The sequence below is a fragment of the Salvia splendens genome, chromosome 3 (assembly GCF_004379255.2).
Source record: "Salvia splendens isolate huo1 chromosome 3, SspV2, whole genome shotgun sequence".
Lineage (NCBI taxonomy): Eukaryota > Viridiplantae > Streptophyta > Magnoliopsida > Lamiales > Lamiaceae > Salvia > Salvia splendens.
In genome coordinates, this window is record NC_056034.1 from 14,990,986 (window position 1) to 15,015,940 (window position 24,955).

Sequence of the window (24,955 nt, forward strand, 5' to 3'; positions counted from 1 at the left end):
ATGCGGAGGCCTTTGTTCCTGCGCATCGTCAATGCAGTTGTTGCTCGTGACTCGTATTTCATGCAAAGCATCGATGCTGCCGGGCGGCAAAGTATATCGATTTTGCATAAATGCATATCCACCCTACGCCAACTCGCTTACGGAATGACTACAGATATGTTTGATGAGTACCTCCATGTGACCGAGCAAACTGGACGCGATTGCCTAGCTAGATTCTCCCGGGCAGTTGTCAAAGCATTCAAGGATACATACTTGAGAAAGCCAACGACCAACGATGTTCGCAAGTTGGTGAACATGCACGAGCAGACCCACGGCTTCCCGAGGATGTTGGGCAACATCGACTGTATGCACTGGCAGTGGAAGAATTGTCCAATGGCTTGGAGAGGACAATACACTAGCGGGCACAAGGGCACACATCCAACGATTGTATTGGAGGTCGTTGCCGACCTACGATTGTGGATCTGGCATGCCTACTTTGGTGTCGCTGGTTCGAACAACGACCTCATTGTGTTGAACGAGTCTCCATTGTTCAACGACTTGTGTGCCGGGCGAGCGCCGAACGTAGAGTTCACGGCCAACAACTGTCGGTACAGTATGGGGTACTATCTGGCAGATGGGATTTACCCTCGATGGTCTGCGTTCGTGAAGACCATCACATGTCCGACAACGGATAGGAGGGCATTGTTTGCCCAAAAGCAAGAGGCGGCTCGGAAAGATGTGGAGCGTGCATTCGAGTCCTCCAAGCACGGTGGGCTATGGTGAAGGGAGCGGCCCATGATTAGCACCGTCCACTAATCGCCGACATCATGTATGCATGTATCATAATGCATAACATGATCGTTGAGGACGAGGGAGAAAATGTCACTTTGTGGAGCGACGATCCGCTCTCCAGCACCAGCAGTAGCTACACTGCCACCGACCCACCCGTGCAGGGTGTTCCTCCCGACGTGCGCAATGTCATGGCCTGTTCAGCGGCGATACGCCAAGAAGAACTACACACTCGCCTCCAAGCGGATCTAATTGAAGAAATTTGGACACGCACCAACGTTTTCTAGCATTGACTTTATGTTTTAATGTTTTTTTTTAGAATTTTTAAATTTCAATGTTGTAATTTTCTATTTTTCGACTGAAAAATGAATTTTTTCGGTTTTAATTGTTCACTTATTCTATTTTACGAGTAAAATAGGTTGAAGCTGTGAATAGTGCAATTTAATAGTTGTGGCATGCAGGGTTAGAGCAGTAATGATCTGAGACTCAATTTTAAGGGAATGATGATGAGAAGGGGACTTGGAGCCTGAATTGAGGATGGGGATGGGATTGGTTGGGGATGCTCTTAATCAGTATCATTTCAAACATAAATTTCAATGACAAAAGCCCAGGCCCAATAAATAATTAATCTACTGCGTTGCTCTTTTTTTTAGAGGACCACTTTAATTTTGATAGTATATTTTTTTTAAATAAAGCTATGGACCATATTATGGCTAGCCATAAATTAATTAAATAATAAAAAAATTAATTTTTTTTAAATTTTTAGTTTAATACTACTTGATTTTAATTTTATATCATCTTCATTATATGTTGCTCAACATATTAGTGTTGCTCTTTCGTAGTTTTTGCTCAACTTATTACTATCGTCATTTATTGATTGTTACTCAACATATACAGTAATTCGTGATATTAATGTGTTTTACGTAATGAAATTCAAAGATAAGTATCAACTCACAAGTCCATTCACACACATATAAGTTTATATCGGTAATTCTAATTTTTTTATACTCCCTCCGTCCCGGGCTACTTGCACTTATTTCCTTTTTAGGCGTCCCAAGTTACTTGCACTCTTTCCATTTTTAGTAAAAATTTTCACCTACAGCCGTAATTTTTGACTTTCCTATACACTCATTCCTTAATCTCCGCGCCGAAAAGGAAAGGAGCGAGTAGCCCGGGACGGAGGGAGTACATGTAAATGGACTAAATTAACTCTTTATGGCCGGCCACATTATGACCATTTAGCATCACTTTATTTTTTTATTGCTATTCCATATTACTGCCGAAACCCTAGTTCCCAATTTTAGTTCCACAATCAATCGACGGCTTCCCACCGCCGCCACCGCGTCACTCAGTAATCGGAGACAATGGCGTCGAAGTATGACCTGACGCCGCGGATAGCGCCTAATCTGGACAGGCATCTGGTGTTCCCATTGCTCGAGTTCTTGCAGGAGAGAGGGTTGTATCCTGAGGAAGATATTTTAAAGGCGAAGATTGAGCTGCTCAACCACACTAATATGGTTGATTACGCCATGGATATTCACAAATCCCTCTACCACTCGGACGATGTTCCCCAGGGTGTGTAATTCTTCGCTTTTACGAAAGAAAATAATCGATGTTATGTTTTTCTTTCACAAAAAATTGGATTTTAGAGAGTTTATGGAAACAGATGTGCTGTGTATTCGTTTATGTGCATTGGTTATTTTTCACTAATGATTTCCGTAGTAAAATCTCGCTTCTTAGAAGTTGTATTGTATTGATATTATTTCAGTTGTATAATGCTCTTTGTCCGAATTCATTGTTTTTTGTTTGTTTATGTGGATTTTACATGGCTTGCTGTACTGCGAATCACACTGGTGTATCGAGTTAGGTTGGCATTTTTTGTTATCATTGCATATAGTTTCGTTATTGTTGATCATGTTAATGTTGATATATTAAAATTTTTGGTCATTTTTCTACTTGTACTGAAAATCTTATGCTTTTTCTTTCTGTTGGTTTACTTTAGACATGATTGATAGGAGAGCTGAGGTGGTGGGCAGGCTGAAGGCTTTGGAGGATGGGGCTGCTCCTTTGATTGGCTTCCTGCAGAATCCAAATGCAGTTCAGGAATTAAGGGCTGACAAACAGTACAATCTCCAGATGCTTAATGACCGCTATCAGGTTGAGCCTCCTTTAGCTTGGAAATTATCATGATCATCTATTTCCAAGTTGAATTTGCTAGGCTCATGGAGACTTCTTGATTGCCTGTTAGATTTATTGATATATCTATGTTTTTGTCGTTACGCAGATTGGTCCAGAGCAGATTGATGCATTGTATGACTATGCCAAGTTCCAATTTGAATGTGGAAACTACTCCGGTGCTGCTGATTATCTGTATCAGTACAGAGCCTTGTGCACCAACAGTGACAAGAGTTTGAGTGCATTGTGGGGAAAATTGGCAGCAGAGGTTCTGATGCAAAATTGGGATATTGCACTGGAGGAGCTTAACCGTTTGAAGGAAATAATTGACTCTAAGGTTATTGGTTATTTGAAAAAAGATAGTTCGTTGTAGTTCCCTTGTTCACTGCATTATCTTCTGAAGCTTAAAATGAGTATGCATTTGCAGAATTTCTCTTCCCCACTGAATCAAGTCCAAAGTAGAATATGGTTAATGCACTGGAGTCTATTCATCTTCTTCAACCATGATAATGGAAGAACACAGATTATTGATTTGTTTAATCAAGACAAGTATGTTTCTTGACTCTTCCTTACTTTAGCTGTTACTTTCTGTTGTCTGGTTCAATGACATTTCATTTCAGTCTGTCAAAAATTTTCATCTTTTGCACAGTGAATCTGAATAAGGGAAATGATCAATTATTTTGAACCTTTAACTTAATTGAAGGTATCTTAATGCCATTCAAACAAATGCTCCACACCTTTTACGGTACCTGGCCACTGCCTTCATTGTGAACAAAAGGAGAAGGCCACAATTTAAGGAATTTATAAAGGTTATCCAGCAGGAGCAGTACTCTCACGAAGATCCCATTACAGAGTTCCTTGCTTGCATCTATGTCAACTATGACTTTGATGGAGCTCAGAAGAAGATGAAAGAGTGTGAAGAAGTAAATTCCCTTAACTCTAAATGGTCCTTATTCATTTCTTTGATGTAACTTTGAATGCATATGAATTATTTTTAAATTGTATGATACTGCAGGTTATATTGAATGACCCATTTCTTGGAAAAAGAATTGAAGAGGGAAATTTTACAACTGTGCCTCTGAGAGATGAATTTCTAGAAAATGCTCGCCTTTTCATCTTTGAGACCTACTGCTGCATTCATCAGCGCATCGATATGGGGTATGTATCTGAAATTGTTCCTTCAGTGGTTAACTGCTAATTTCCTACAGTTTCTTTGCTCTTTGTCTTGGTTACTATGCTTCAAATAAATATCCCACTGGCTTCACTTTCTAACTTTGTCATTAATGGTGTCTGTCTTTGTATTTTGAGTCCACATTTAAGTTGTGGATGTATGTAATGTAACTCGGTGAATAGTACTCTTATTGATGCCTGCCTTCCACATCTTTGGGATTGTATGAAAAATATGCAAAATTCCAGATTTATGTAGTATATGTAGTATATTTTTATATATGGGCATATTTGCCACATTCAGACGTGATATTCTCTAATACCAGAATCAATTCATCTCTTTTGGTGTTTTGACAGAGTGCTCGCCGATAAGCTGAATTTGAATTATGAGGAGGCTGAAAGATGGATAGTTAATCTTATTAGGACTTCGAAGCTAGAGGCTAAGATTGACTCAAAGCTGGGAACCATTATAATGGAACCCAGTTATACCAATGTGTAAGTTCATTATCACTACACTTTGTGTATCCTATGTTTACTTTGTCTCTGCATTTGTACTGAAGAATCTTTCTTCTTTTCAGGTATGAGCAGCTCATTGACCACACTAAAGCTCTCTCGACCCGTACCTATAAAATAGTTCACCAGCTTCTGGAAAATGCTCCTGGACAGACAGCCCGGTAGACATTGCTCGGACACCACCCCTTGTTTTTTGAATGATGAGTTGGTTTTGTCATGGCAAATTCTGGATCAACCGTCGATGCAGTTCTATGTCTTGTAATATTGTTTTTTTGCTGAAAAAGAGATGTTCCTCAGATTTTGGGCGATTAATTTGAATAGATTGCACTTGCACTGCATTGCATTGCATTGTTCTTTGTTGTTTTTTCAATCTTAATAACATTTTGGTTTAGAGCTACTAAGGGCATCAGCAGTGGGGCGCCCTAAGGCGCGTCACGTCATCAGTTTTATCCTCCTTCCCCTGCACCTGCAGTGGGGCGCCCTAAGGCGCGCTCTAAGACCATGTTTATCGGTCAATTGAGGTCGACCTCCATGTCATTACCCAATTTTAAAAAAAAATTGAAATGGAAGGTCCCCTCTCTCTTCAACCTCGGTCTCTCTCTTTCCTAAAACAGACCCAAAGGTCCCTCTTCTCATTTAATTAGTCAGCCAATGAGATTGTGTCAAATGGCACAATTTCATTGGCTGATATTATTATTTTTAATAATTAATATATCTTTAATATATTATATTATAAAATTATAAAATTTATACCAAAATTCATAATTTTCCTTCGTCTATAAATAGAGACCACATTTGCTATAGTTTTACACACAAAAAAATATCATCTTTTCTCCTCCTATAATTCTTATTGTTCAGTAGAATTTCATATTTTCTAGTTTCCCTTGTTGCTAGCTATGGAGGATGATGAGAATAATATATTCTCCGATTCCCAAAACTTCAACCCTTCCCAAAACTTCAACCATTCCCAAAATGTTAACCATTCTCAAGATTATTTCCCTAGCTTTGATGATTTTCCGAATTCTGAGCAATTTCAAAGTTCATTTCAAAATCAACATTCAAGTCAAGCCATATCACAAACCAAGAGTGCTGTAAATACCCCACATGGTTGGAGTGAGCAAGAAGACATGGCATTAATGTCTGCTTGGTGTTTCGTGAGCACGAATGCAATTGTTGGCACCAACCAAACTAGTAACCATCTATGGCAAAATGTTCTGTTTCTATATGAGCAGACAAGAAAAGAAAATCCAAGAATTGGTGAAGAAAGAAGTTTGAAGTCATTGAAACAGCGCTACAAACGACTCAACTCAAATGTCTCAAAATAGGTTGGTGCATACAAAAAAGCGCATGATCGAGCTACGAGTGGCCAGTCTAAAGAGGACATTGAGAAAGCCACTCAACAACTGTATGGTAAGAGCAAATTTACTCACCATATGGTGTTTGAGGAGGTGATGAGACTCAATCCCAAGTGGGAATTGAAATTGAATAGCACTGGTTCAACGCGTTTCCAGCCAGATGAAGATAGTCTTGAAGAAAGTCGTGGGAGCTCAAAAAGGTCGAGGACTAGTGAGGAAGGAGGACCTCAAATCGACTCCACTCCTGAGAGTCGTTCTTCAACATTGCAACGTCCTATTGGAAGAGATCAAGCTAAGGCTAAGGCTAAAAGAAAAGGCAAAGAAGTTGCAACACCATCATATACAATTCCTAATGATTTCACTGCAGCACTGCGTGAAATGAGAGTCACACGTGAAAGGGAATGTGATATTCAGGAACGGAAGCTCAAAGCAGCTAGTGATATTCAGGAACGGAATATCAAGGCAGCTATCCTTACTCCTCTGATGGCTAGGAGGGACTTAACTCTAGAAGAAGAAGATCTGAAACGCAATCTCATTGCAGAATTGTTTGGAAAGTGATCGTACTTTATCTGTTTTCAATGTATGTTTATTAGTATGTAATTTCAACTTCTGTTGCTTAGTATGTAATCTTCAATTACCGTTGCTTATTATGTAATCTTTAATTTCTGTTGCTTATCATGTAACCTTTAATTTCTGTTGCTTATGTAACTTTCAATTAAAGCATGAATAGATGAATTGTGCTCACAAGTGGTAGAAGAATCCAATGACAACCCATGTGATCACGAAAATCAAAGTATGACTATAGGACAAATCATTTCTATCACAAGTGGTGGTGGTGGAATCCAATGACATCCCATGTGATCACGAAAATCAAAGTATGACTACTTGACAACTCATTTATATCACAAGTGGTGGTGGAGTATAATGACAACACATGTGATCACGAAAATCAAAGTATGACTATAGGACAAATCATTTCTATCACTAGTGGTGGTGGTGGAATCCAATGACATCCCATGTGATCACGAAAATCAAAGTATGACTACTTACAACTCATTTATATCACAAGTGGTGGTGGAGTATAATGACAACCCATGTGATCACGAAAATTAAAGTATGACTACATGACAACTCATTTATATCACAAGTGTTGGTGGTGGAATCCAATGACATCCCATGTGATTACGAAAATCAAAGTACGACTACATGACAAATGGTAGTAGTGGAATCCTATGCTCAACAAATTGTAGTAGTGGAATCCTATGAAGAAAGTTATGCCATGTGCTCACAAATGGTAGTTGTGGAATCCTATGCTCAATAAATTGCTTCTATATATTTACGTATATGCTTCAAGAAAATTATACACAAATCTTCTCACAATTATTAATACAACTCTCCCTAAAAAATGTCATCAAGTTTTAATTTTGAAGCTTTCGATCTGCTTGAAGACAATGAATGGGAAGAAAAAATTGTTGAACAAAATCAGCAATTAGATCAACTAATCGAGGATATAGCTATTTGGCCAACAACCTTGCCTTCACCACCTGCAACCCAGACGGCTAGAGCTAAAAGGAGATACATTGAAAGGAAACGCGAAGAGGGTCATGCTACTATTTTCGAGCAGTACTTTGCTGAAGATCCAATCTATCCTCCAGAATTTTTTCGAACAAGGTATCGCATGCGAAAACCTTTGTTCAAAAAAATAATGAATAAGCTCATCGACACCGACAACTTTTTTGTGCAAAAGCGTGATGATACTGGTCGACTTGGTATGTCTGCAATTCAGAAATGTACAGCAGCGATGAGGATGTTGGCCTACGGGGCAGCAGCCGACTTGCACGATGAATATTTGAGAATGAGCGCACAACTCATTCGCAAATCTCTCATCAAGTTCGTTGAAGGTGTAATTTCTAACTTCGGCGATGAGTACTTGCGAAAGCCCAACGAAGAAGACTTGGCAAGACTTCTGCATATTGGAGAACAACGTGGGTTTCCAGGCATGTTGGGTAGTATTGACTGCATGCATTGGGAATGGAAGAATTGTCCCACTTCATGGGCTGGACAATATGCCGGAAGAAGCGGGAGTCCGACAATCATCTTGGAAGCAGTAGCATCTCAAGATCTGTGGATATGGCATGCCTTTTTTGGAACTCCAGGTTCGAGAAATGATATTAACGTGCTTGATCAATCTCCTGTTTTTGATGATATTTTGGAAGGTCGAGCACCGAAGGTCAATTACATAGTAAATGGTCACGAAAAAAATATGGGATATTATCTCACAGATGGCATATATCCTCAATGGGCGGTATTTGTCAAATCTATCCCAGGTCCACAAACGATGAAGCACAAGTTGTTTGCTCAACATCAAGAGTCCGCGCGAAAAGATGTTGAGCGAGCTTTTGGTGTCTTGCAAGCTCGTTTTGCTTTTATCAAATGTCCATGTCTTATTTGGGATCGTGATATTATGGGGAAAATAATGATTGCTTGCATAATCTTGCACAATATGATAGTGGAAGACGAAAGAAGCACGTATTCGAACTACTGTGATCCAGCAGAATTTATTCAAGATCGACTTGGACAAAGTAGTCGTGGGAATGAAGATGGAGATGCGAATAATGATTTCATATATTATACGAATAGGATTGCGAGTCTAGCTTCTTACATGAAAAATAAAGCCCAGCTTCAAAATAGAGAAGGTCATAAAGCTCTGCTAAACGATTTGGTAGAGCATATATGGGCAAAATTCGGCAATTGCAATTGAATGTCTAGTTTTTATCTTATGTATGAGCACCAATGATGTATTTTCAATTTCGTATTTCCACATTTGTAATTTATGTTTTTTATTTGTTTGTTTTTATAATTTGTAGTTTGTCCTTTATTACGTTTTTCGATAAATTTACAATAATAAGTATTTCATGTAATAATAATAGTATTAAAAAATAATATAAAAATAAATATATAATAGTGTGGTTGGGTGACATTGATAAACCATGAAAATATGTGTGGTTGGGTTGGGTGAATATTAATGATGTGGAAGATGATGTGGAGGAGATAGAAATGAATTAAATATTAAAAAAGTGGATGGTTGGGTTGGGGGGTTGCTGATAAACATGGTCTATGGCGAGCCCTATGGCGCGCCACATCATCATTTTATTGTTTTGTATAATTAATTTAAATGTTTTCAAATAACAAGTAACGAGTAAATAAAAAACGTCTAAATAACAAATGGCAATGCATTAATAAAAAAAGTTACACCATTCAACTTACAAAAAAAAACAACTAAGTTGGTGCAATTTCCAACTTCCGACGCAGCTCATCGATTAACGCCCGGAGATATTCGGCTTCGTCGGGGTCGGTACACTTCTTGAGGGCCTTGTGCGTCTGCAATAACGTCCTCGCCATCGACGCTGTTGCCAACGACTCAAACGCGGTGGCCGTCTGGGTCGGGAGCGTTTCCGGGAACGGAGATGGGTTTGTAGCGGTCGAGGATGAGGTCGCGGCTGCCTTCCCCTTGGCCTTCGCAGCCTTGACGCTGGGAGGACACCGGTGTGCCGGAACTCCCTTCATCCACATACGTACGGTTGAGGTCAACCGGGTGATTGCCGCTGCCGCTGCTCATGTAATCACCCGCTTCGGTGGTCTTCGTCCTCTTCGCCGCACCAGTGTGCGGAATTCCACCTTGGAACTTCTGCTTGTCCCTCAAGAGCGCCCAGATGGCCTCGTGCTTGAAGTCGCCGTACATCGACCGGTACGACAACAGCGCTTTAGCGCGCACGTCGCTCAAGCTCTCGCCGCTCCCCTGTGCCCGCGTGGACTTCTCGAACTCCGCCGCGTACAAGTTCACTTGCTTCTTCACTTGATCCCAGTGGTTGCGGAGTTGCTCACGTTTGCGCTTGTACGCGGTCGGCGGCTTGGCCTCATTGTAGAGGCCGGCGATGCGCTCCCAGTACGCGCCCTGCCTCTGGTTGTTCGCGAAAATCGGTTCTTCCGATATATCTACCCAACACCGGGCCAAAATGAGGGTTTCGTCGTCGGTGTAGTTCGTACGGCCGGGGGCGTACTCATCGCAATTTCCGGGAGGCGGCAACTTCTGCGCCCGCTGCCGGTTCTGCTTCTTTTTGGCTGGGGCGGAAGCGGTCGCGGCGGGTTCGGGATCAGGATCGGAAGACGGCTCCATGTCAGACAACCCGTACGATTTCGTACTGAAATCGGGATCGTGCTGGGTGTCGGCGTCGAACGAACGATATTCGCCGGGTTCTGTACCCGGCCAACGCGCCTCTCCGCTAAACATAGGACTATTGGGACTTGAATCCATTTCGCAGTAATTATGTAAATGTAATAATAAGTTTCGAAACTGAAATCGTGAAATGAAATTACAGATGAACTCTATTTATAAAAAAATGAAACCGCGTGCCATCGTCCGCGTCGATCGTCCGCGTAGCCCACAGTGGGTCGGACGATGGTGCGGACGATGGCCTATCGTCCGCGGCCATCGTCCGCGTAGGCCGCAATGGGGCGGACGATGGCGCGGACGATGAGCATCGTCCGCCCTATACTCCGCGCCCTATGTCACGCACCCGCAATGGGGCGGACGATGGCCGGCGCGGACGATGCGCGCCATCGTCCGCCCCATTGCGGATGGCCTAAACCAAAGGTGCCATTTGCTTGTAAATAATCTCTATCGGATGTTTGGTTGAATTGATAAAACTATCCAATTTAATGAACATATTTGGTGTGAATTACTAAGCCCATAATTGTCTCTTGCTTGATCAATTGGATTATTAATCAACCTACAAGTTGTAATGCAAAATTCCATGAAAAATCTTCAAATTATTATAAGTGCTCTTTGCTCTTTTATAAGATGGTGCACTCAGAACAAATTATATTAATATATACACCACACCGTATATACAATTCTAAAATTCAATAAATGTTAAAAATCTCGAATTCTACATTTTATAATATTGGGTAGTGATAACAAAAAAAAAGAAAAAAACTCCGTACTAACTAAATTCTGATGTTTAGCTAAGATTCAAACACAAGTCATGTTTAGATAACAATTAAGTCATTTTAATATCATTTTAGTTGATATAAGGGGTAGGAACTCGTATGAACTAAAACAACCTAAAAATGACCTTCCGCGTTATGATTTTATAATAACAAAATTGGTATCTAAAAGTGACCTCCGTGTTTGATTATTTGATTATATGTTAGGATTTAATTTTTTTGAACAGTACCCTTTTAACATTAATGTATTCGCCCATTCAAATCTTGGGAAATGTTGGTGCTTATAGCAAGCCAAATCTGCAAGATATACACGATTTAACACTGCAATACATGGTTTCAAAGCATGATGAAAAAGATGAAAAAAGCAAATACATTTTCCTTTATTTTCACCAGGATGCGAAACCTGTTCCAAAAAAATTCATCTACATTGAATAATTTTTCAAACAAACCACCAAATTACATGTATATGAACGACCTCAACCATCAATGAATATTGAACAACTCCCTAAGGGAAAGACCATTTGCCATCGCAAAGGGCTCATGGGCAGAGCTCCTTTGCACGAAATTCAACTTCACCAACACTATTGCATCATCACCTTCCCCCGTATTCTGGATTTCCCAGGTGATGCACCATGTCTATATCCCCATTGTTTACGAGCAATCCTTGCCTTCTACCATTGTGAATGCGGGTAACTGTAAGTTTTGGGGTATGCTTCATTCATACCAGTTCCGTCTGCTGCTGCTGCTGCTGCTGCTTCTTCCTCCTCCATATGATGTGCTGTAAGTACCGGATCTGCCCGACCAACTTCTGTTATAATTTGGAGAACTGTAAGATGTCGATGGATGTCCACAGCTACCATTTCTGTTGCTGTCTCTGTTGTTCCTTATCTCCTCATCATAGCTACCATTTCTGTTGCTGTCTCTGTAATTATTCCTTATCTCCTCATCTATATCATACTTGGACCTCTGCAAAAGGATCAATATATACATTTATGGAAGACTTTATTGAAGAAAAAAGAATATATTATCAAACTACAGGTATGTATAAACACTACATATTATGAATCTTGGAAGAACTTAAAATTCATATTGCAAAATTCGAAAAAAAATCCTAATGTATTGATCATTTATATTACCTTGGAAGAATCTGAGAGTACAGCATATGCCTCCCCAATGATCTTAAACAGTCTGTCAGCGTCGTTGTGAATTTTTTCGCCGCATTCTTTCCATAATTTTCCGTCATCCCCAGCATCGTTCCTTGCAAAGACCTGACCAGCCTACACTAACTTTGTTTTACAACAAGAAAATCCAACAATACTAATGAGAAGTATGAGAAAACCAGTAAAACCTTGTCCGGATGATGCCTGAGAGCTGCCTTCCGGTAGGCCTTCTTAATCTCGGATTCGGCATCGGATGCATTGATTCCCCTACCGGTGCAAAACACAAGATCAAAATAAGTATCTACATTGTTATTAGTTGAAATATAGGTTCCAACCAGAGCAAAATAGACAGCTTCACAAGCACATCTAATTTCAAGTGAATGGTGGAATTTAAGGGCGTGATGAACACTATCATGTGATTGTAGGAAAGGAGATAGTTAGACTTACAAAATAAGGTAAAAATCCAAAGGAAGATCCTTTTTAGCTTTTTCTTCAACAGTGGCAAGACGACGGCGGGCCTTTCTTAAATCCCTAACACCACTGCTTCCGCTTGATCTGCTCTGAGTCTTGCTTTTAGATTGGGTTTCAAGAAGCAAGACCAACCTCTGACTATCATTTAATGCTTGTTTATAATCCCTAATCATTTCATGCAAAGTAGCTCTCCTTGAAATTGCCTATATACAAAAACCAATAATAGCTCTTTTAACAGGTGAAAATCCCACAGGATATACCACAAACTGATTCAGCAAGACCAAATCCGTAAACATACTACTCCCTCCGTCCCAACTAAGTTGGGGCAAAACTTTTGTCAAAAGTAATAGTGATTATATGTTTTGTTTTTTGTCAAAAAAGGAAACGACTCAACTTAGTTGGGACATTCCAAAAAGGAATACGACTGAACTTAGTTGGGGTGGAGGTAATAGTATGATTTAATGCTCAAGAGTTTAGGGGGGTTAATACAAAGATAATTTGTAAAGTAGTGAACAAGTATGAAAGAATTCCTTTTTTAATAAGGTTTATGTTTTGTACCAACCTTTGCGTAGTCCTCGTCCAGGGCTATAGCTACACTACAATCTGAAATGGCATCAACTATTTGGCTAAGGGATTGGTATGCAGCCGCACGATTGCAGAAGCAGACAGCCATAAAAGCTCGTGATTCAAAACTTTTTGATATGGCAATGGTATAATTATCTATAGCTTCTGTATACCTTCCAGAGTTGAAGGCTTCATTTCCTGATTTCTGTAGCAAATAAAATTAGGAAAACTTTGAGAGCTTTAAATAAATTTCTAGCATGCATGTATTCAAGTAATTAGGTTCCACATTCATATAGAATATAGATATAAAGATCAAATTAATGTTCGACATACTTTTAAGGATAAGAGTTCTCGAATATTGGTGGCTAAAGCACTGGAGGATTTCCCAGATAAATCTCCACACCTACATGAGAAAGCATGCAATCAGCATCCCAGATTTATATTATTTACTTGTGGGTTGGTGGTCAACGAGTCTTACATTGAGCTTATTGGCACTTTCTTTTGTTTTTCAATCAACTCAAGAGCCACATCAAGCCTTCCCTGACTATAGTGGGACTTACTCTGCAGGCGCCACCTCCACAATTTCACATGAGAACTATCGCCTTGATTATCCAAAAGATCAGCACGCAAATTCTTCATGGCAATATCAAGAGTTTGCTCACAAAGTTGGATCACTTCTTCATACATCCGCAACTGTATCAATTAATAACATAATTATGATGACTACCATGCACATCTGAAATTGGGTTGTTACACCAAATCAGATATTTACTTATTAAATAGACCTTAATTGGTACGTACACTGTACATAGCCTCTCCTTTCATCTGAAGCAACCTCTCAGAATAACGGCATGTAGACAAGGCCTCCTCAATGCTCCCAAGAGCCTTGCCTGCCGCATCATCAGTTCCTTCTTGCAAGAGTATGGCAGATTGATGCATACATTCGGCTACTTTCTATTAAACAAAAAACTGACAATCAGATTCTGACTTACAGGAAAAGAATATTCAAGAAAATTCAGGACAATCGAATTGCACTGAGCAACTGCAGTCAGACATACAAACAAAGCTAATGTATAAATTTCAGTTTCTATAATAAGAAAAGAAGCAAGATACAAAGCTATAAAAGGTACCTATATCAACCTCTGAAGGCATTTCTAACATATACATCAAGGCTATCAAAGAATGAATATGGTTTAATTGATACAACAGCAAACCGGAAAACAAACTAAATTCTTAAAACATTGGACATGATATATTACAAACAGGAATAATGATTATAAGCATATACGAAGATATTATGATTAGTAGCAAAAGATGATTATAGCATCTCACCTCTGCCTTTTGCAGGCTACTAGCAGCTTCAATTGTAAATCTCCTATCCAAGCAAATGCTGTTCTCAGCTCCTAAGCATTTTCTGTAACACTGGATGGCATCTTCAACTTCTCCCAATACCAAATAGCAACTGCAAAATTATAAACATGCAGACATCTCAGAAACTATCAGTTTTCTACGAATAAGATGATAGAACTCTGGATCTATTTCAGCACAATTGTAAATGTACGGAAACATATAAACAGAATTCAAGGAAAGAACTTACTTTCCAGCCCTTAATATAACTTTCATAAAGTCTGGGTCTAGCTCAGATGCTTTTGTACAATCTGCTATGGCTTCCCTCATCCTTGAAAGTGACATTCGTGTGGCTGCACGGTTGCTATAGCAGAGTAAAAGTGGTTTCAATGGGTATCCTGTGGTATCAACACGTGAAACAGAATCGATGCCCATGGAGTAAAGTTCCTCTGCTTTGGAAAGTTTCCCAGCATGATAAGCTTCGTTCCCCCTGGACAGGATCATATTGTTCAACCACTCAAAATAAAAGCTCATGCATAAGCGTAAAAATCATAAAACAGAGCTAAAATCAAACAGGCAACAAAGAATACCTTATTCGCCAATGCTCACATAGTTCATTAGAAGTCCCACTGGATTCCAGCTTAACATTTTCTTTTCTTGAATTGTTTCCTTGGACAGTGGGATTTAAACCAACTCTCAATCTATATTTTTTCTTGTATTTGTGTTTTATTGCTGACAGGCCATCTTCTGCAGGTAATGAATGAGAGCAAACTGAATTGCTCTTACCATCTTCAGGATTTTCCCAGTCATCTGAAATATTTTTCTGGTTTGCAGCAGAATCAACTTTTAATCCCGATGCAGTATCTGCCTCTGGTGCATTGCTGGCACTTGTATCTTGATACGGTGAAAAATCCATGGGTGAACCACAACCAGGAGATGTATGATTTTGCTGGGAACTGCCTTCCTTAAACATCTGACTCTGTGGAAACAACTGCTGGACAAAGGTTCTTTGTCCCAGCTTTCCATTTCTCTTCTTTGATGTTTTTCCTTTGACTGATCTAAATTTTGTGTTACCTAACTTATCTACACCTGGGAACAAATTGTTGCTCGAAAATGCAAATTTCATATCTGGTGTGATGCAATCTGCATCTGAGCCTAATCCAGCCAGTTTGTCTCTAATGTTTTCATTCTTATCTTTATCAATAGATGGCACCTCTTGGAAACCACTGTTCAGATTGAAGCCCATTCCAACGGAAGTTGAATAAGTCCTAGTCGACTTAGAGTTACTCTGGGAGAAGCGACTCAAATCTGGAGTGTTCCGGTTCATACTAGGACAATTCTCATTTACAAAACCAGAGTCCTGCTGGTTGCCTCCAAACACAAATAAATTATCAGCCCCTGATGCAGAATTACAACTAAAACTTCCAGACCTAGTAGTATCCACTTTAGGATCACCAATGTTCAGTTTCTTCATCTCATTCGATATGCCATATGTAGGACCTTGCTCGAAAGAACCACCTGAATTACCACTAGTTTGAAACTTAATATTACTTTCTTCAGCCTTTCCCATATTCAACTCATTCATCTCACTAACAGGCTTAGTAGTTCCACCAGAATTAATGCCTTGTTTTCCTTTCAGTCCCCCAAAAACGAAAACACCATTCACGTGAGACTGAGATCCAATCTCTGCATTTTCTTTCCCACTCTTTCGAAAATTAGGCACATCCACTTTTCCACCAGAGGATTTATTTCCCAATCCTATGTTGAACTTGAAGTCAGTGTTTTCTGTAAACACAAAATTTTCACGATCGTTGCTACTGCCATCACTCACATTGAATGGAAACTTCAAGACAGGGTCGCTAACCTTTTCAGAAGCCCCAGAACTATCCAATTTAACTTTACCCCTTATGTCATGGATCGTGCTTCCTACAAATTTATCAGTTCTACCAGCACCAATTTCAAATTTGACAGCATTAAACTTCACAAACTCATCAGCACTCGAACTCAACCTGGACTTATGCGAACCCTGTTGCTCTAACTTGACTTGTGAAGCTGAGTCACTCGCCTCCTTCATATTGAAACTCGAATCACGACTACACGCACTGTCACCAACACCAAAGACAAACTGCCCACACAAATCCGGATTTGATACAGGGGCTTCCTTACAAGCTCCAAAAACAAAACTCCCAGATTCCTTTTGCCCAAAATTTGAGCTACCTATATCAAAACCAGATGAAATATCGCTCTTTCTTGACTGCCGATTGCTTGGCATGGTATCCTTGGTGGCATCAACCAAGGGCGTAAATTTCCCTGATCCAAATCCAAACAAAGAATTATTCAGGTCTACATCAAAACCAAATCCGTTCCCAAATCTACCCACGTTTTCATTCAAACCACGACTCTTCTCCTCACCTCCATTCGATCCCGAACTCCCATTATTAATCCCGAAAGCACCTCCCAATTTCCCCTCAAAATCTTTCTCCCCACCACTACCACTAAACCCATTCAATCCCAAATCAGTTTTAACACCATCTGGCATTTTCCGCCTCCTCATCTTCATTAATCTCGGCCTGGATCGGCCCGAAATGCGTGGTTTATCGGCACCGGTTTTCGAGTAATCAAATCGAGCAGCATCAGTCGAAGCAGAAGAGAAATTAAAGTTCCCCCCAGATTCTGAGCTCTGAGCTGAATCAGGTTTAGCGAATCCGAAAGCGGTCTGCGGCGCGATCACCGGTGGCGACATTTTGAAACTCGGACTTCGGCGGGACGGTGGATTTCGGTATAATTAGGTTTCAGAGCTGAGATGTTATTCTATTAATTATGCCGTCATCAGCACAGGAAACATACGAATGATTCCAGAAAAAAAAACATTTGCTTGAAATGGAAGGGAAGACGGCGAAGTGTTGATTTGGATTTCTACACTTTGCCCCTTTTCTCTTTTGCAACCTTTTTTTGGGTTTAGGTTTTGGGGGTTTATACTTATATTTGAATTGATTGATTTGAACGTTGCTATCGCCTACTCCTTGAGGCGTGTTTGGCTTCGAAACAACAACATTTCATTCAATCTCCACAACGGAAAAATAAATACATCACCGTAATATAATATTAATATTTAATGAGGAGAGAGGAGATTATTTTTAAAATTAAAAAGTGGCTATTTTGATTGGAAAAAAAAAGGAAAAGAGATTATTTTTAAAATTAAAAAGTGGTTATCTTCGTTAGGAAAAAAAATGGAAAAATAGTCGTGAGACAAATGAGAGTAAATCATTTTTATATTACCTCTGATGGGGTACGTACTAAACAAGCCCAAAAGCAGTGACAGCTCAGCTAGCCCAAGGAAGAGTATGAGTTCGGCATTACCAAAGAGTTCGGCCTCAGCCTACAGCTCGGTAAAAGCCAACCAATCAAGCTCTGCTCTCAGGTCGGCATCAAGCTCTACTCTCAGATCGGCAACCAAAGCAGGAGTATGAGTTCGGCATTACCAAAGAGTTCGGCCTCAGCCTACAGCTCGGTAAAAGCCAACCAATCAAGCTCTGCTCTCAGGTCGGCATCAAGCTCTACTCTCAGATCGGCAACCAAAGCAGGAGTATGAGTTCGGCATTACCAAAGAGTTCGGCCTCAGCCTACAGCTCGGTAAAAGCCAACCAATCAAGCTCTGCTCTCAGGTCGGCATCAAGCTCTACTCTCAGATCGGCAACCAAAGCAGTTCGGTCTCAGTATTCGACCGAACAAGGAGTTAGTGGACCCATACAGGATGTCCAACACACCCACTACCACGTGGTGTCAACTCAGGCCACGATCGTAGGCCATGACCTACGCTACATCCACGATCTTAGGCCATGACCTACACGACATCCACGACTTAGGGTGGTGATGCAAGCCACGATCTTAGTTCAAGATATAAATAGAACTTAGATCAGATAGAAGAGGTTAAGCTCTCTAGAGATAAAACACCATATAGCAAGTTTGTATTTGTAAGCTGTAGAAAACAGATCAAGCAATACAACTCTGCCCTCTTTTCTTCCCGTGGACGTAGATTTACTTCAGTAAATCGAACCACGTAAATTCTTTGTGTCGTGATCTGTATTTTCCTGCATTCACTAACATCAGAAATTCGTGACATCATCACTGGCGCCGTCTGTGGGAAACTCAGAACCAAATTTGTGATAAAGCGAGTTTTTGATCCTCCTCCACCAAAAAAATGCATTCCAGATCACGTAACACCCATAATTCTGTCCGTGACAACCGTGAGGAAGTAAGTCTAGCTCGCAGGTCTGAAAAACGGCCTCGGGAGACGTCTACTTCCAGTTCTCACGAAGGAGCAAGCCACTCCAGGAGTCATCGCACAGAATCTTCCCAGCAGCCCGATTTAAATGAGGTTGTCAAGCTGTTTTTGGCCGAGAAGCAGGAGGAGTTCTTAGCCTTCCTGCAAAAAAGCCAGCAGCCGGAGAAGAAAACGGGGGATTCTCCCTCCTCCTTCAGACATGAAAGTCACTACCGCAGTAGTGACGTGTCCTCCAGGAGAGAGAATCCTCACCCCCGACATGTTCTTCCTCGCCGAACTCCTTTTGAAAGAATTCAGAGGGCACCGGTACGAAGTAGATTGGGACCACGTCTCAATCCTGAGACGCCACCCGCTCAGTTCGTACCATTGAACAAGTCAAGAGCGGAAATTTTCGAACTACATTCCGAAATGTTCGAAAAACCAAAACGAATGACGAAATCGGCCACACGCCGAAGTCTTGATGCATATTGCTCCTTCCATCAAACCCACGGTCACGATACCGAGGAGTGCCGAAATTTGGCTGCAGGTATTGATGTTCTTGTGAAAACAGGAACGCTAAAAAAATACCAAAGCAAGCAGCCGAAAAACAAAAAACAAAAAGCAGAGGGGTACGAGCTGCTTTCCTCAGAATCCGAAAAGGCAACAGGATCCCGAAGACGATGACGAGCAACAATATGATGGAGTAATCCTGACCATTGATGCTTTCCCTGCCGGGAAGACTAAATCGTCCCTGAAGCCGTAATTCCGGTTGAGATCGGCATACCCAGTTTCCGAACTCTAAACTTCTTCTCAGCAGAACTGAAGGAGGACGGACTGAGAGCCGAGCTAGATCTTGCCGAAGAAAGAAGAGAACTGGCCTGCATAAAAGCAGCCAAGTACAAGGAGCAAGTAGCCCGGTATTACAACCAAAGGGTGAAGAAGCTGCAACTTCAAGTGGGAGATCTCATCTTGAGAAACAACGAAGTCGGCCGAGCAGAAAAGCTGGGCAAACTCTAACCCACCATCAAAAATTTCCATATCGGGTGTCAGAAGTCCTCGGCAAAGGGTCTTATAAATTGACTCTCAAGTCAGGAGAATAAACGCCCCGAGCATGGCATATTTCCAACCTCAAAAAGTTCCATTTGTAAGAGACAGTTCAGTCAGTCTTATGTGTTTTCTTTGTTTTTTACTTGTTCTTGTCTCTACGTGCGTTGTGTCTGTCTATGTGAGTGTCGTCTCTTACAAATATAACTGAGGTATCTTGTTCTTCAAAGGCTAATCCCCTTTTTAGAACATACAAGCCAAAGATTGTGTGTCAAAGCTTCTAAAGAGGATACAAGACCACAATTCAGCTTAAACAAGCAGTTCGTCCGAAACGAGCTGCAACAAGCCAACGATTGTGCGTCAAAGCTTCTAAAGAGGATACAAGACCACAATTCAGCTTAAACAAGCAGTTCGTCCGAAACGAGCTGCAACAAACCAAAGATTGTGTGTCAAAGCTTCTAAAGAGGATACAAGACCACAATTCTGCTTAAGCACTTCGTCTGAAACGAACTGCAACAAAAGTCCGATTCTCGCGATAAAACTTGCCTGAATTAGGACAAGGGAAAGTCCAATCCATGCGATAAAACTCGCCGAATTAGGACGACCAAGTTCGGTCAAAGAAGTTTACCTCATAAGACCGAGGACGACCATGTCTAGTCAAAGAGGTTTACTGCATAAGACCACTTCGGTTAACTGGGAAAGTCCGATCCACGCGATAAAACTCGCCGAATTAGGACAAGGGAAAGTTCAATCCCGGCGACAAAAATCGCCAAATTAGAACACAAGACGAGTCCGGTCAAAGATGTTTATTTCATCAGACCAAAGACGAGTCCGGTCAAAGATGTTTATTTCATCAGACCAAAGACGAGTCCGGTCAAAGATGTTTATTTCATCAGACCAAAGACGAGTCCGGTCAAAGATGTTTATTTCATCAGACCAAAGACGAGTCCGGTCAAAGATGTTTATTTCATCAGACCAAAGACGAGTCCGGTCAAAGATGTTTATTTCATCAGGCCAAAGACGAGTCCGGTCAAAGATATTTATTTCATCAGACCAAAGACGAGTCCGGTCAAAGATGTTTATTTCATCAGACCAAAGACGAGTCCGGTCAAAGATGTTTATTTCATCAGACCAAAGACAAGTCCGGTCAAAGAAGTCTACTTCATAAGACCGAGGACAAGTACGATGAAATTTTTTCGCTAAGCTGTAAATACACAGTGTTAGAAGCAAAAACAAAATTTCATTTTCAAATCTTGTTCGGCACACAACTCCGCTACCCTACAAGATGGCGTTACGCTATTACAAAGGACTATTCTACTGTCCAGGGTTGCTAAAGTTGAGCCATCTATTCACAAAATCCTCGTGAAGCTGAGTTCGGGCGTTCCAGGCAGCTGCAGAATAAGCAGGTCGACGAGATGCTCTAATCGACCTGCCACCTCTTCTCTGAGCCCGGGAAGCCCTAGCACCTCGGCGGCGAAGAGTCTCTTCACGAAGCATTTGCCGATCTTGCTCACTCATAACCACAGCTCCTCTGCGAACTTCAGTCCGTCCTCGACTTGACGTCTCCGGTTGTCCCTGAGTTCGTTGCTGACTTGGAGTAGGGTTTTGAGCAAGTGAATCAGAGGTTTGAGCTGGAGTACTAGCATCTGTTGGCGGGAAATGCCGGAGGAATCTCTCAATTGAGGGACGCCGGGCAAGAACTATGTCGTACCGAGAGGCCCAGCGCCGCAATGATGTCACGACTTGTTGGCAAGCCGAGCTCTCCAGCGCATTGTTCCTCCGGAGTACATTATATTCCTCCCACAGTTCGTCAACTCGACTCTGAACATCTGATATGGTCATTCCCCCGCGCACACGGATGTAATCCTCGTACGCAGTCCTCTCAGCAATGGTCGTATTCAGCTCGGCCTCCAGATCATTCTTATCGGACTCTAAGTCCTTATTATCGGCATCCAGCTTCACTAAACGAGCCAGAAGCTCGTCATTCTTCGTCTGATCGGCTATAGCTCTTTTCTCAGCTTCGTCTAAAGCCGAAGAGTACAGCCGTTTCCAGTGAAGTATCTCCATCTCCTTGAGTACAAAGCAGCTATATTAGTTCGGCAGCTGTACCGAGCAGATAGTAAAAAACAACAGGAATAAAGGCGAGTACGAAAAGCTATACGAAGACAAGTGTAGAGAATTTTTCATTCACAAGGAAAATTTTTTACACTAAGAGGGCTTCAAGGCCACCGTACAAGGAAGAAACTAGACTAAGAGAAGGGAGACGAAATCATACTCCGCCAGCTTCGTCTCCGGCTCCTTGGTCTGGTTCAGCTTCTTTCTCCTGAGCTACCTCAGCCTCGGCCTCGCATCCTGCCGGCCTCGCCTCCGCCTCCTGATCGGCTTCCTTCTCCGGATGCCCGGCCCGCTCGACTTCGGCCTCCAGCTCCAGCGGCTCGGCCTCACCCTCTCCGTTGTAAGTCGAAGCGGGTGAAACGGGTCCCACGGAGGCAAAGATAGCCTCCAGGTTCTCGTCCCGATCAGCTCGACAACTCCGGACTCGGTCTGCAGAAAGCAGGACCGAGGATGAAGCGAGCTCCTCAAGGAGCGGCAGATTCTGAAGCCGAGCTGCTATCTCTCGGCTGTACAGAGGCAGCACGACGTCGGCCCCCTGCTCGCCCTTATCGGCAATTAGCCTTACCAGACTACCGACAAAAGCCGAGAACTGGCTGCTCAAAAAGAGTTTCTCCGTGTAAACACGGAGAGCCTCCCCCTGGGCAACTACGGCGGCAGCATCACTCCGTTTCGTCTGCTCTCGCTGGATGACGAGCTGGTTTTTGGCAAACTGAGCTTCATCCTGGGCCGAAATCCTAGCAGCTCTGGCCTTCTCAAAGTTAGCCTCAGCCTGTTCGGCCCGATGACAAGCAGCCGCCAATTTCCTCTGCACCTCGGCATAGTCATTGGACGCTTTGGAGAGTTCGACGGCGACGAGCTTGGAGAGCATATCGTTCCTCTGAAAATGGATAAGGAAAAAAGTCAACAGAGGGCACCAAAAATACAGGACAGAAGCCAAGCCAAAGAATCAAGAAGACAATTCACCTCGGCGAAGTCCGTGGGCCATAAAAATGGCTCACAGATATGCTCCGAAGGAGGCGCCAAGACCACGTCTTTCTCTGGCGCTCTCGGGGGCTTCTGGGTCTTCCCCTTCCTACTTGCCGAAGTCGACTCCGGCTTCTTTAGACCCGAAGAGGTCTTTTGCCTCTTCGGATTCTTCTCGGCATCAGGCGCCGAGCTGGTAGCTCTCTCTCTCTCCGGCTCCTTGGACTCCGAAGATTTTCGGGTAGCCTTGTTCAGCATGTACACTGCCAAAAAGCAAGAAAGCAAGGTTAGTTTTCTTCGTTAAAGCAGTAGAGCATAAAGATAAAGAGAAATCCTCACCCTCGGCCTCTTCGTCCGAAGACGAGATGTCGAACACGACGTCGCCCTTGACGAGCTCAGACTCCGTGTATTGTTTCCTAACTATGGGAATCTTGTTGAGCTCGCCATCGAGCTCGTCCAACGGTTCAGGCCGAGGATGACGGATAACGGACTTCGGCCCTCTCCAGGGAAAACTAGGAGCCGCAGTCCTATTATAAAAAAAGAAGCGATTTTGCCATTTCGGCCATTTGGTTTTACAAAAGGCCCTAAAAGGCTGTAAAGGGACCAAGTAAAACCAAGATCCCTTCCTTTTAAACTGGAAAAAATTAAGGATTGCCCTCAGAGACAGATCCTTATCTAGCCTACGCAGTTCGGCAGCAAGAGCCGATAAGTGCCTCCAAGAGTTCGGAGTCACCTGACCTAAAGGGAGTTGAAAAAAATCTAGCAACTCTACAAAGGCAAGGGGAAGAGGGAAACGAAGCCCGCATTCTAAGCTGGCTTCGTAGACGGTGGCGTAACCTTCCGGCGGCGAGTCCGCCCTATAAAGGTCGTCGGGAATCGCAACCTTCCCCCCAGGAAAAGAGTATTTTTCGTGAAGGGATATCACAGTATCCTTACTCAAGATACTGTGAAATACTCTACGGTCTTCTCCCCGGATTCTTTCCGGCTAGAAGACCCCTTACCCCCTTCACCACCGCTACCAGACTCAGACGAAGAAGAAGCAGACATGGTCCTTACTCTTTGCAAAATCTGAGGAAATTTTTGAAAGCGGAAGAAAATCTTTCACGCAAAAGATAGAGAGTGCAGAAGAAGCCAATAGCAAAGGTGTTCAAACGATGAAGAAAGGCGGTATTTATCAGATTTGGAAAAGATTTCAAATCATCGCACCGTTTCATATCCCACCTTTTCAGGATTCGACGGCCGGATTTTACTGTCGCATTTAATGCCGCATTTAATGCAGTCACGCGCAAGGCACGTCCCCTGACTTCAGCCTCCCCCGTACCCTTATCCGGAATGCCGAAGTGACTCGCTTCGCCGAAGTGATTCACTTCGCTTTTCGGGGGGGGTAGTGATGGGGTACGTACTAAACAAGCCCAAAAGCAGTGACAGCTCAGCTAGCCCAAGGAAGAGTATGAGTTCGGCATTACCAAAGAGTTCGGCCTCAGCCTACAGCTCGGTAAAAGCCAACCAATCAAGCTCTGCTCTCAGGTCGGCATCAAGCTCTACTCTCAGATCGGCAACCAAAGCAGGAGTATGAGTTCGGCATTACCAAAGAGTTCGGCCTCAGCCTACAGCTCGGTAAAAGCCAACCAATCAAGCTCTGCTCTCAGGTCGGCATCAAGCTCTACTCTCAGATCGGCAACCAAAGCAGGAGTATGAGTTCGGCATTACCAAAGAGTTCGGCCTCAGCCTACAGCTCGGTAAAAGCCAACCAATCAAGCTCTGCTCTCAGGTCGGCATCAAGCTCTACTCTCAGATCGGCAACCAAAGCAGTTCGGTCTCAGTATTCGACCGAACAAGGAGTTAGTGGACCCATACAGGATGTCCAACACACCCACTACCACGTGGTGTCAACTCAGGCCATGATCGTAGGCCATGACCTACGCTACATCCACGATCTTAGGCCATGACCTACACGACATCCACGACTTAGGGTGGTGATGCAAGCCACGATCTTAGTTCAAGATATAAATAGAACTTAGATCAGATAGAAGAGGTTAAGC

At 42.3% G+C, this 24,955-nt stretch overlaps 5 protein-coding genes across 6 annotated transcripts; 4 read left to right on the forward strand and 1 right to left on the reverse strand.

Moving 5' to 3' along the window:
- On the forward strand, nucleotides 1-762 carry LOC121796641. Its single transcript, XM_042195449.1, has 2 exons — nucleotides 1-343; nucleotides 614-762. The coding sequence occupies exons 1-2, from the start codon at nucleotides 1-3 to the stop codon at nucleotides 760-762; spliced, it is 492 nt and encodes a 163-aa protein (XP_042051383.1).
- A 1,285-nt stretch (nucleotides 763-2,047) lies between these two features.
- On the forward strand, nucleotides 2,048-4,971 carry LOC121797228 (eukaryotic translation initiation factor 3 subunit E-like). Its single transcript, XM_042195984.1, has 8 exons — nucleotides 2,048-2,343; nucleotides 2,771-2,925; nucleotides 3,053-3,280; nucleotides 3,371-3,492; nucleotides 3,647-3,866; nucleotides 3,959-4,101; nucleotides 4,468-4,605; nucleotides 4,689-4,971. Exons 1-8 carry the CDS (start codon nucleotides 2,133-2,135, stop codon nucleotides 4,786-4,788), a joined length of 1,317 nt encoding a protein of 438 aa, XP_042051918.1. The 5' UTR covers nucleotides 2,048-2,132; the 3' UTR covers nucleotides 4,789-4,971.
- A 548-nt stretch (nucleotides 4,972-5,519) lies between these two features.
- On the forward strand, nucleotides 5,520-6,536 carry LOC121796642. The gene is made up of 2 exons (XM_042195450.1): nucleotides 5,520-5,834; nucleotides 5,949-6,536. Exons 1-2 carry the CDS (start codon nucleotides 5,520-5,522, stop codon nucleotides 6,534-6,536), a joined length of 903 nt encoding a protein of 300 aa, XP_042051384.1.
- An 840-nt stretch (nucleotides 6,537-7,376) lies between these two features.
- On the forward strand, nucleotides 7,377-8,765 carry LOC121794621. Its single transcript, XM_042192872.1, has one exon. The coding sequence runs from the start codon at nucleotides 7,384-7,386 to the stop codon at nucleotides 8,737-8,739; it is 1,356 nt and encodes a 451-aa protein (XP_042048806.1). The 5' UTR covers nucleotides 7,377-7,383; the 3' UTR covers nucleotides 8,740-8,765.
- Nucleotides 8,766-11,341: 2,576 nt separating this feature from the next.
- Nucleotides 11,342-17,483, reverse strand: LOC121795176. Of its 2 annotated transcripts, none has more exons than XM_042193630.1 (11): nucleotides 15,118-17,483; nucleotides 14,778-15,017; nucleotides 14,513-14,642; nucleotides 13,982-14,134; nucleotides 13,659-13,873; nucleotides 13,514-13,583; nucleotides 13,179-13,385; nucleotides 12,593-12,819; nucleotides 12,334-12,412; nucleotides 12,122-12,253; nucleotides 11,342-11,951 (listed from the first exon to the last, which is right to left on the reverse strand). In XM_042193630.1, the coding sequence occupies exons 1-11, from the start codon at nucleotides 17,268-17,270 to the stop codon at nucleotides 11,700-11,702; spliced, it is 3,858 nt and encodes a 1,285-aa protein (XP_042049564.1). In that variant the 5' UTR covers nucleotides 17,271-17,483; the 3' UTR covers nucleotides 11,342-11,699. The 2 variants fall into 2 exon arrangements, with proteins under 2 accessions (XP_042049564.1, XP_042049563.1); XM_042193629.1 differs by having other exon boundaries at nucleotides 12,122-12,262.
- Between the last annotated feature and the right edge of the window lie 7,472 nt (nucleotides 17,484-24,955).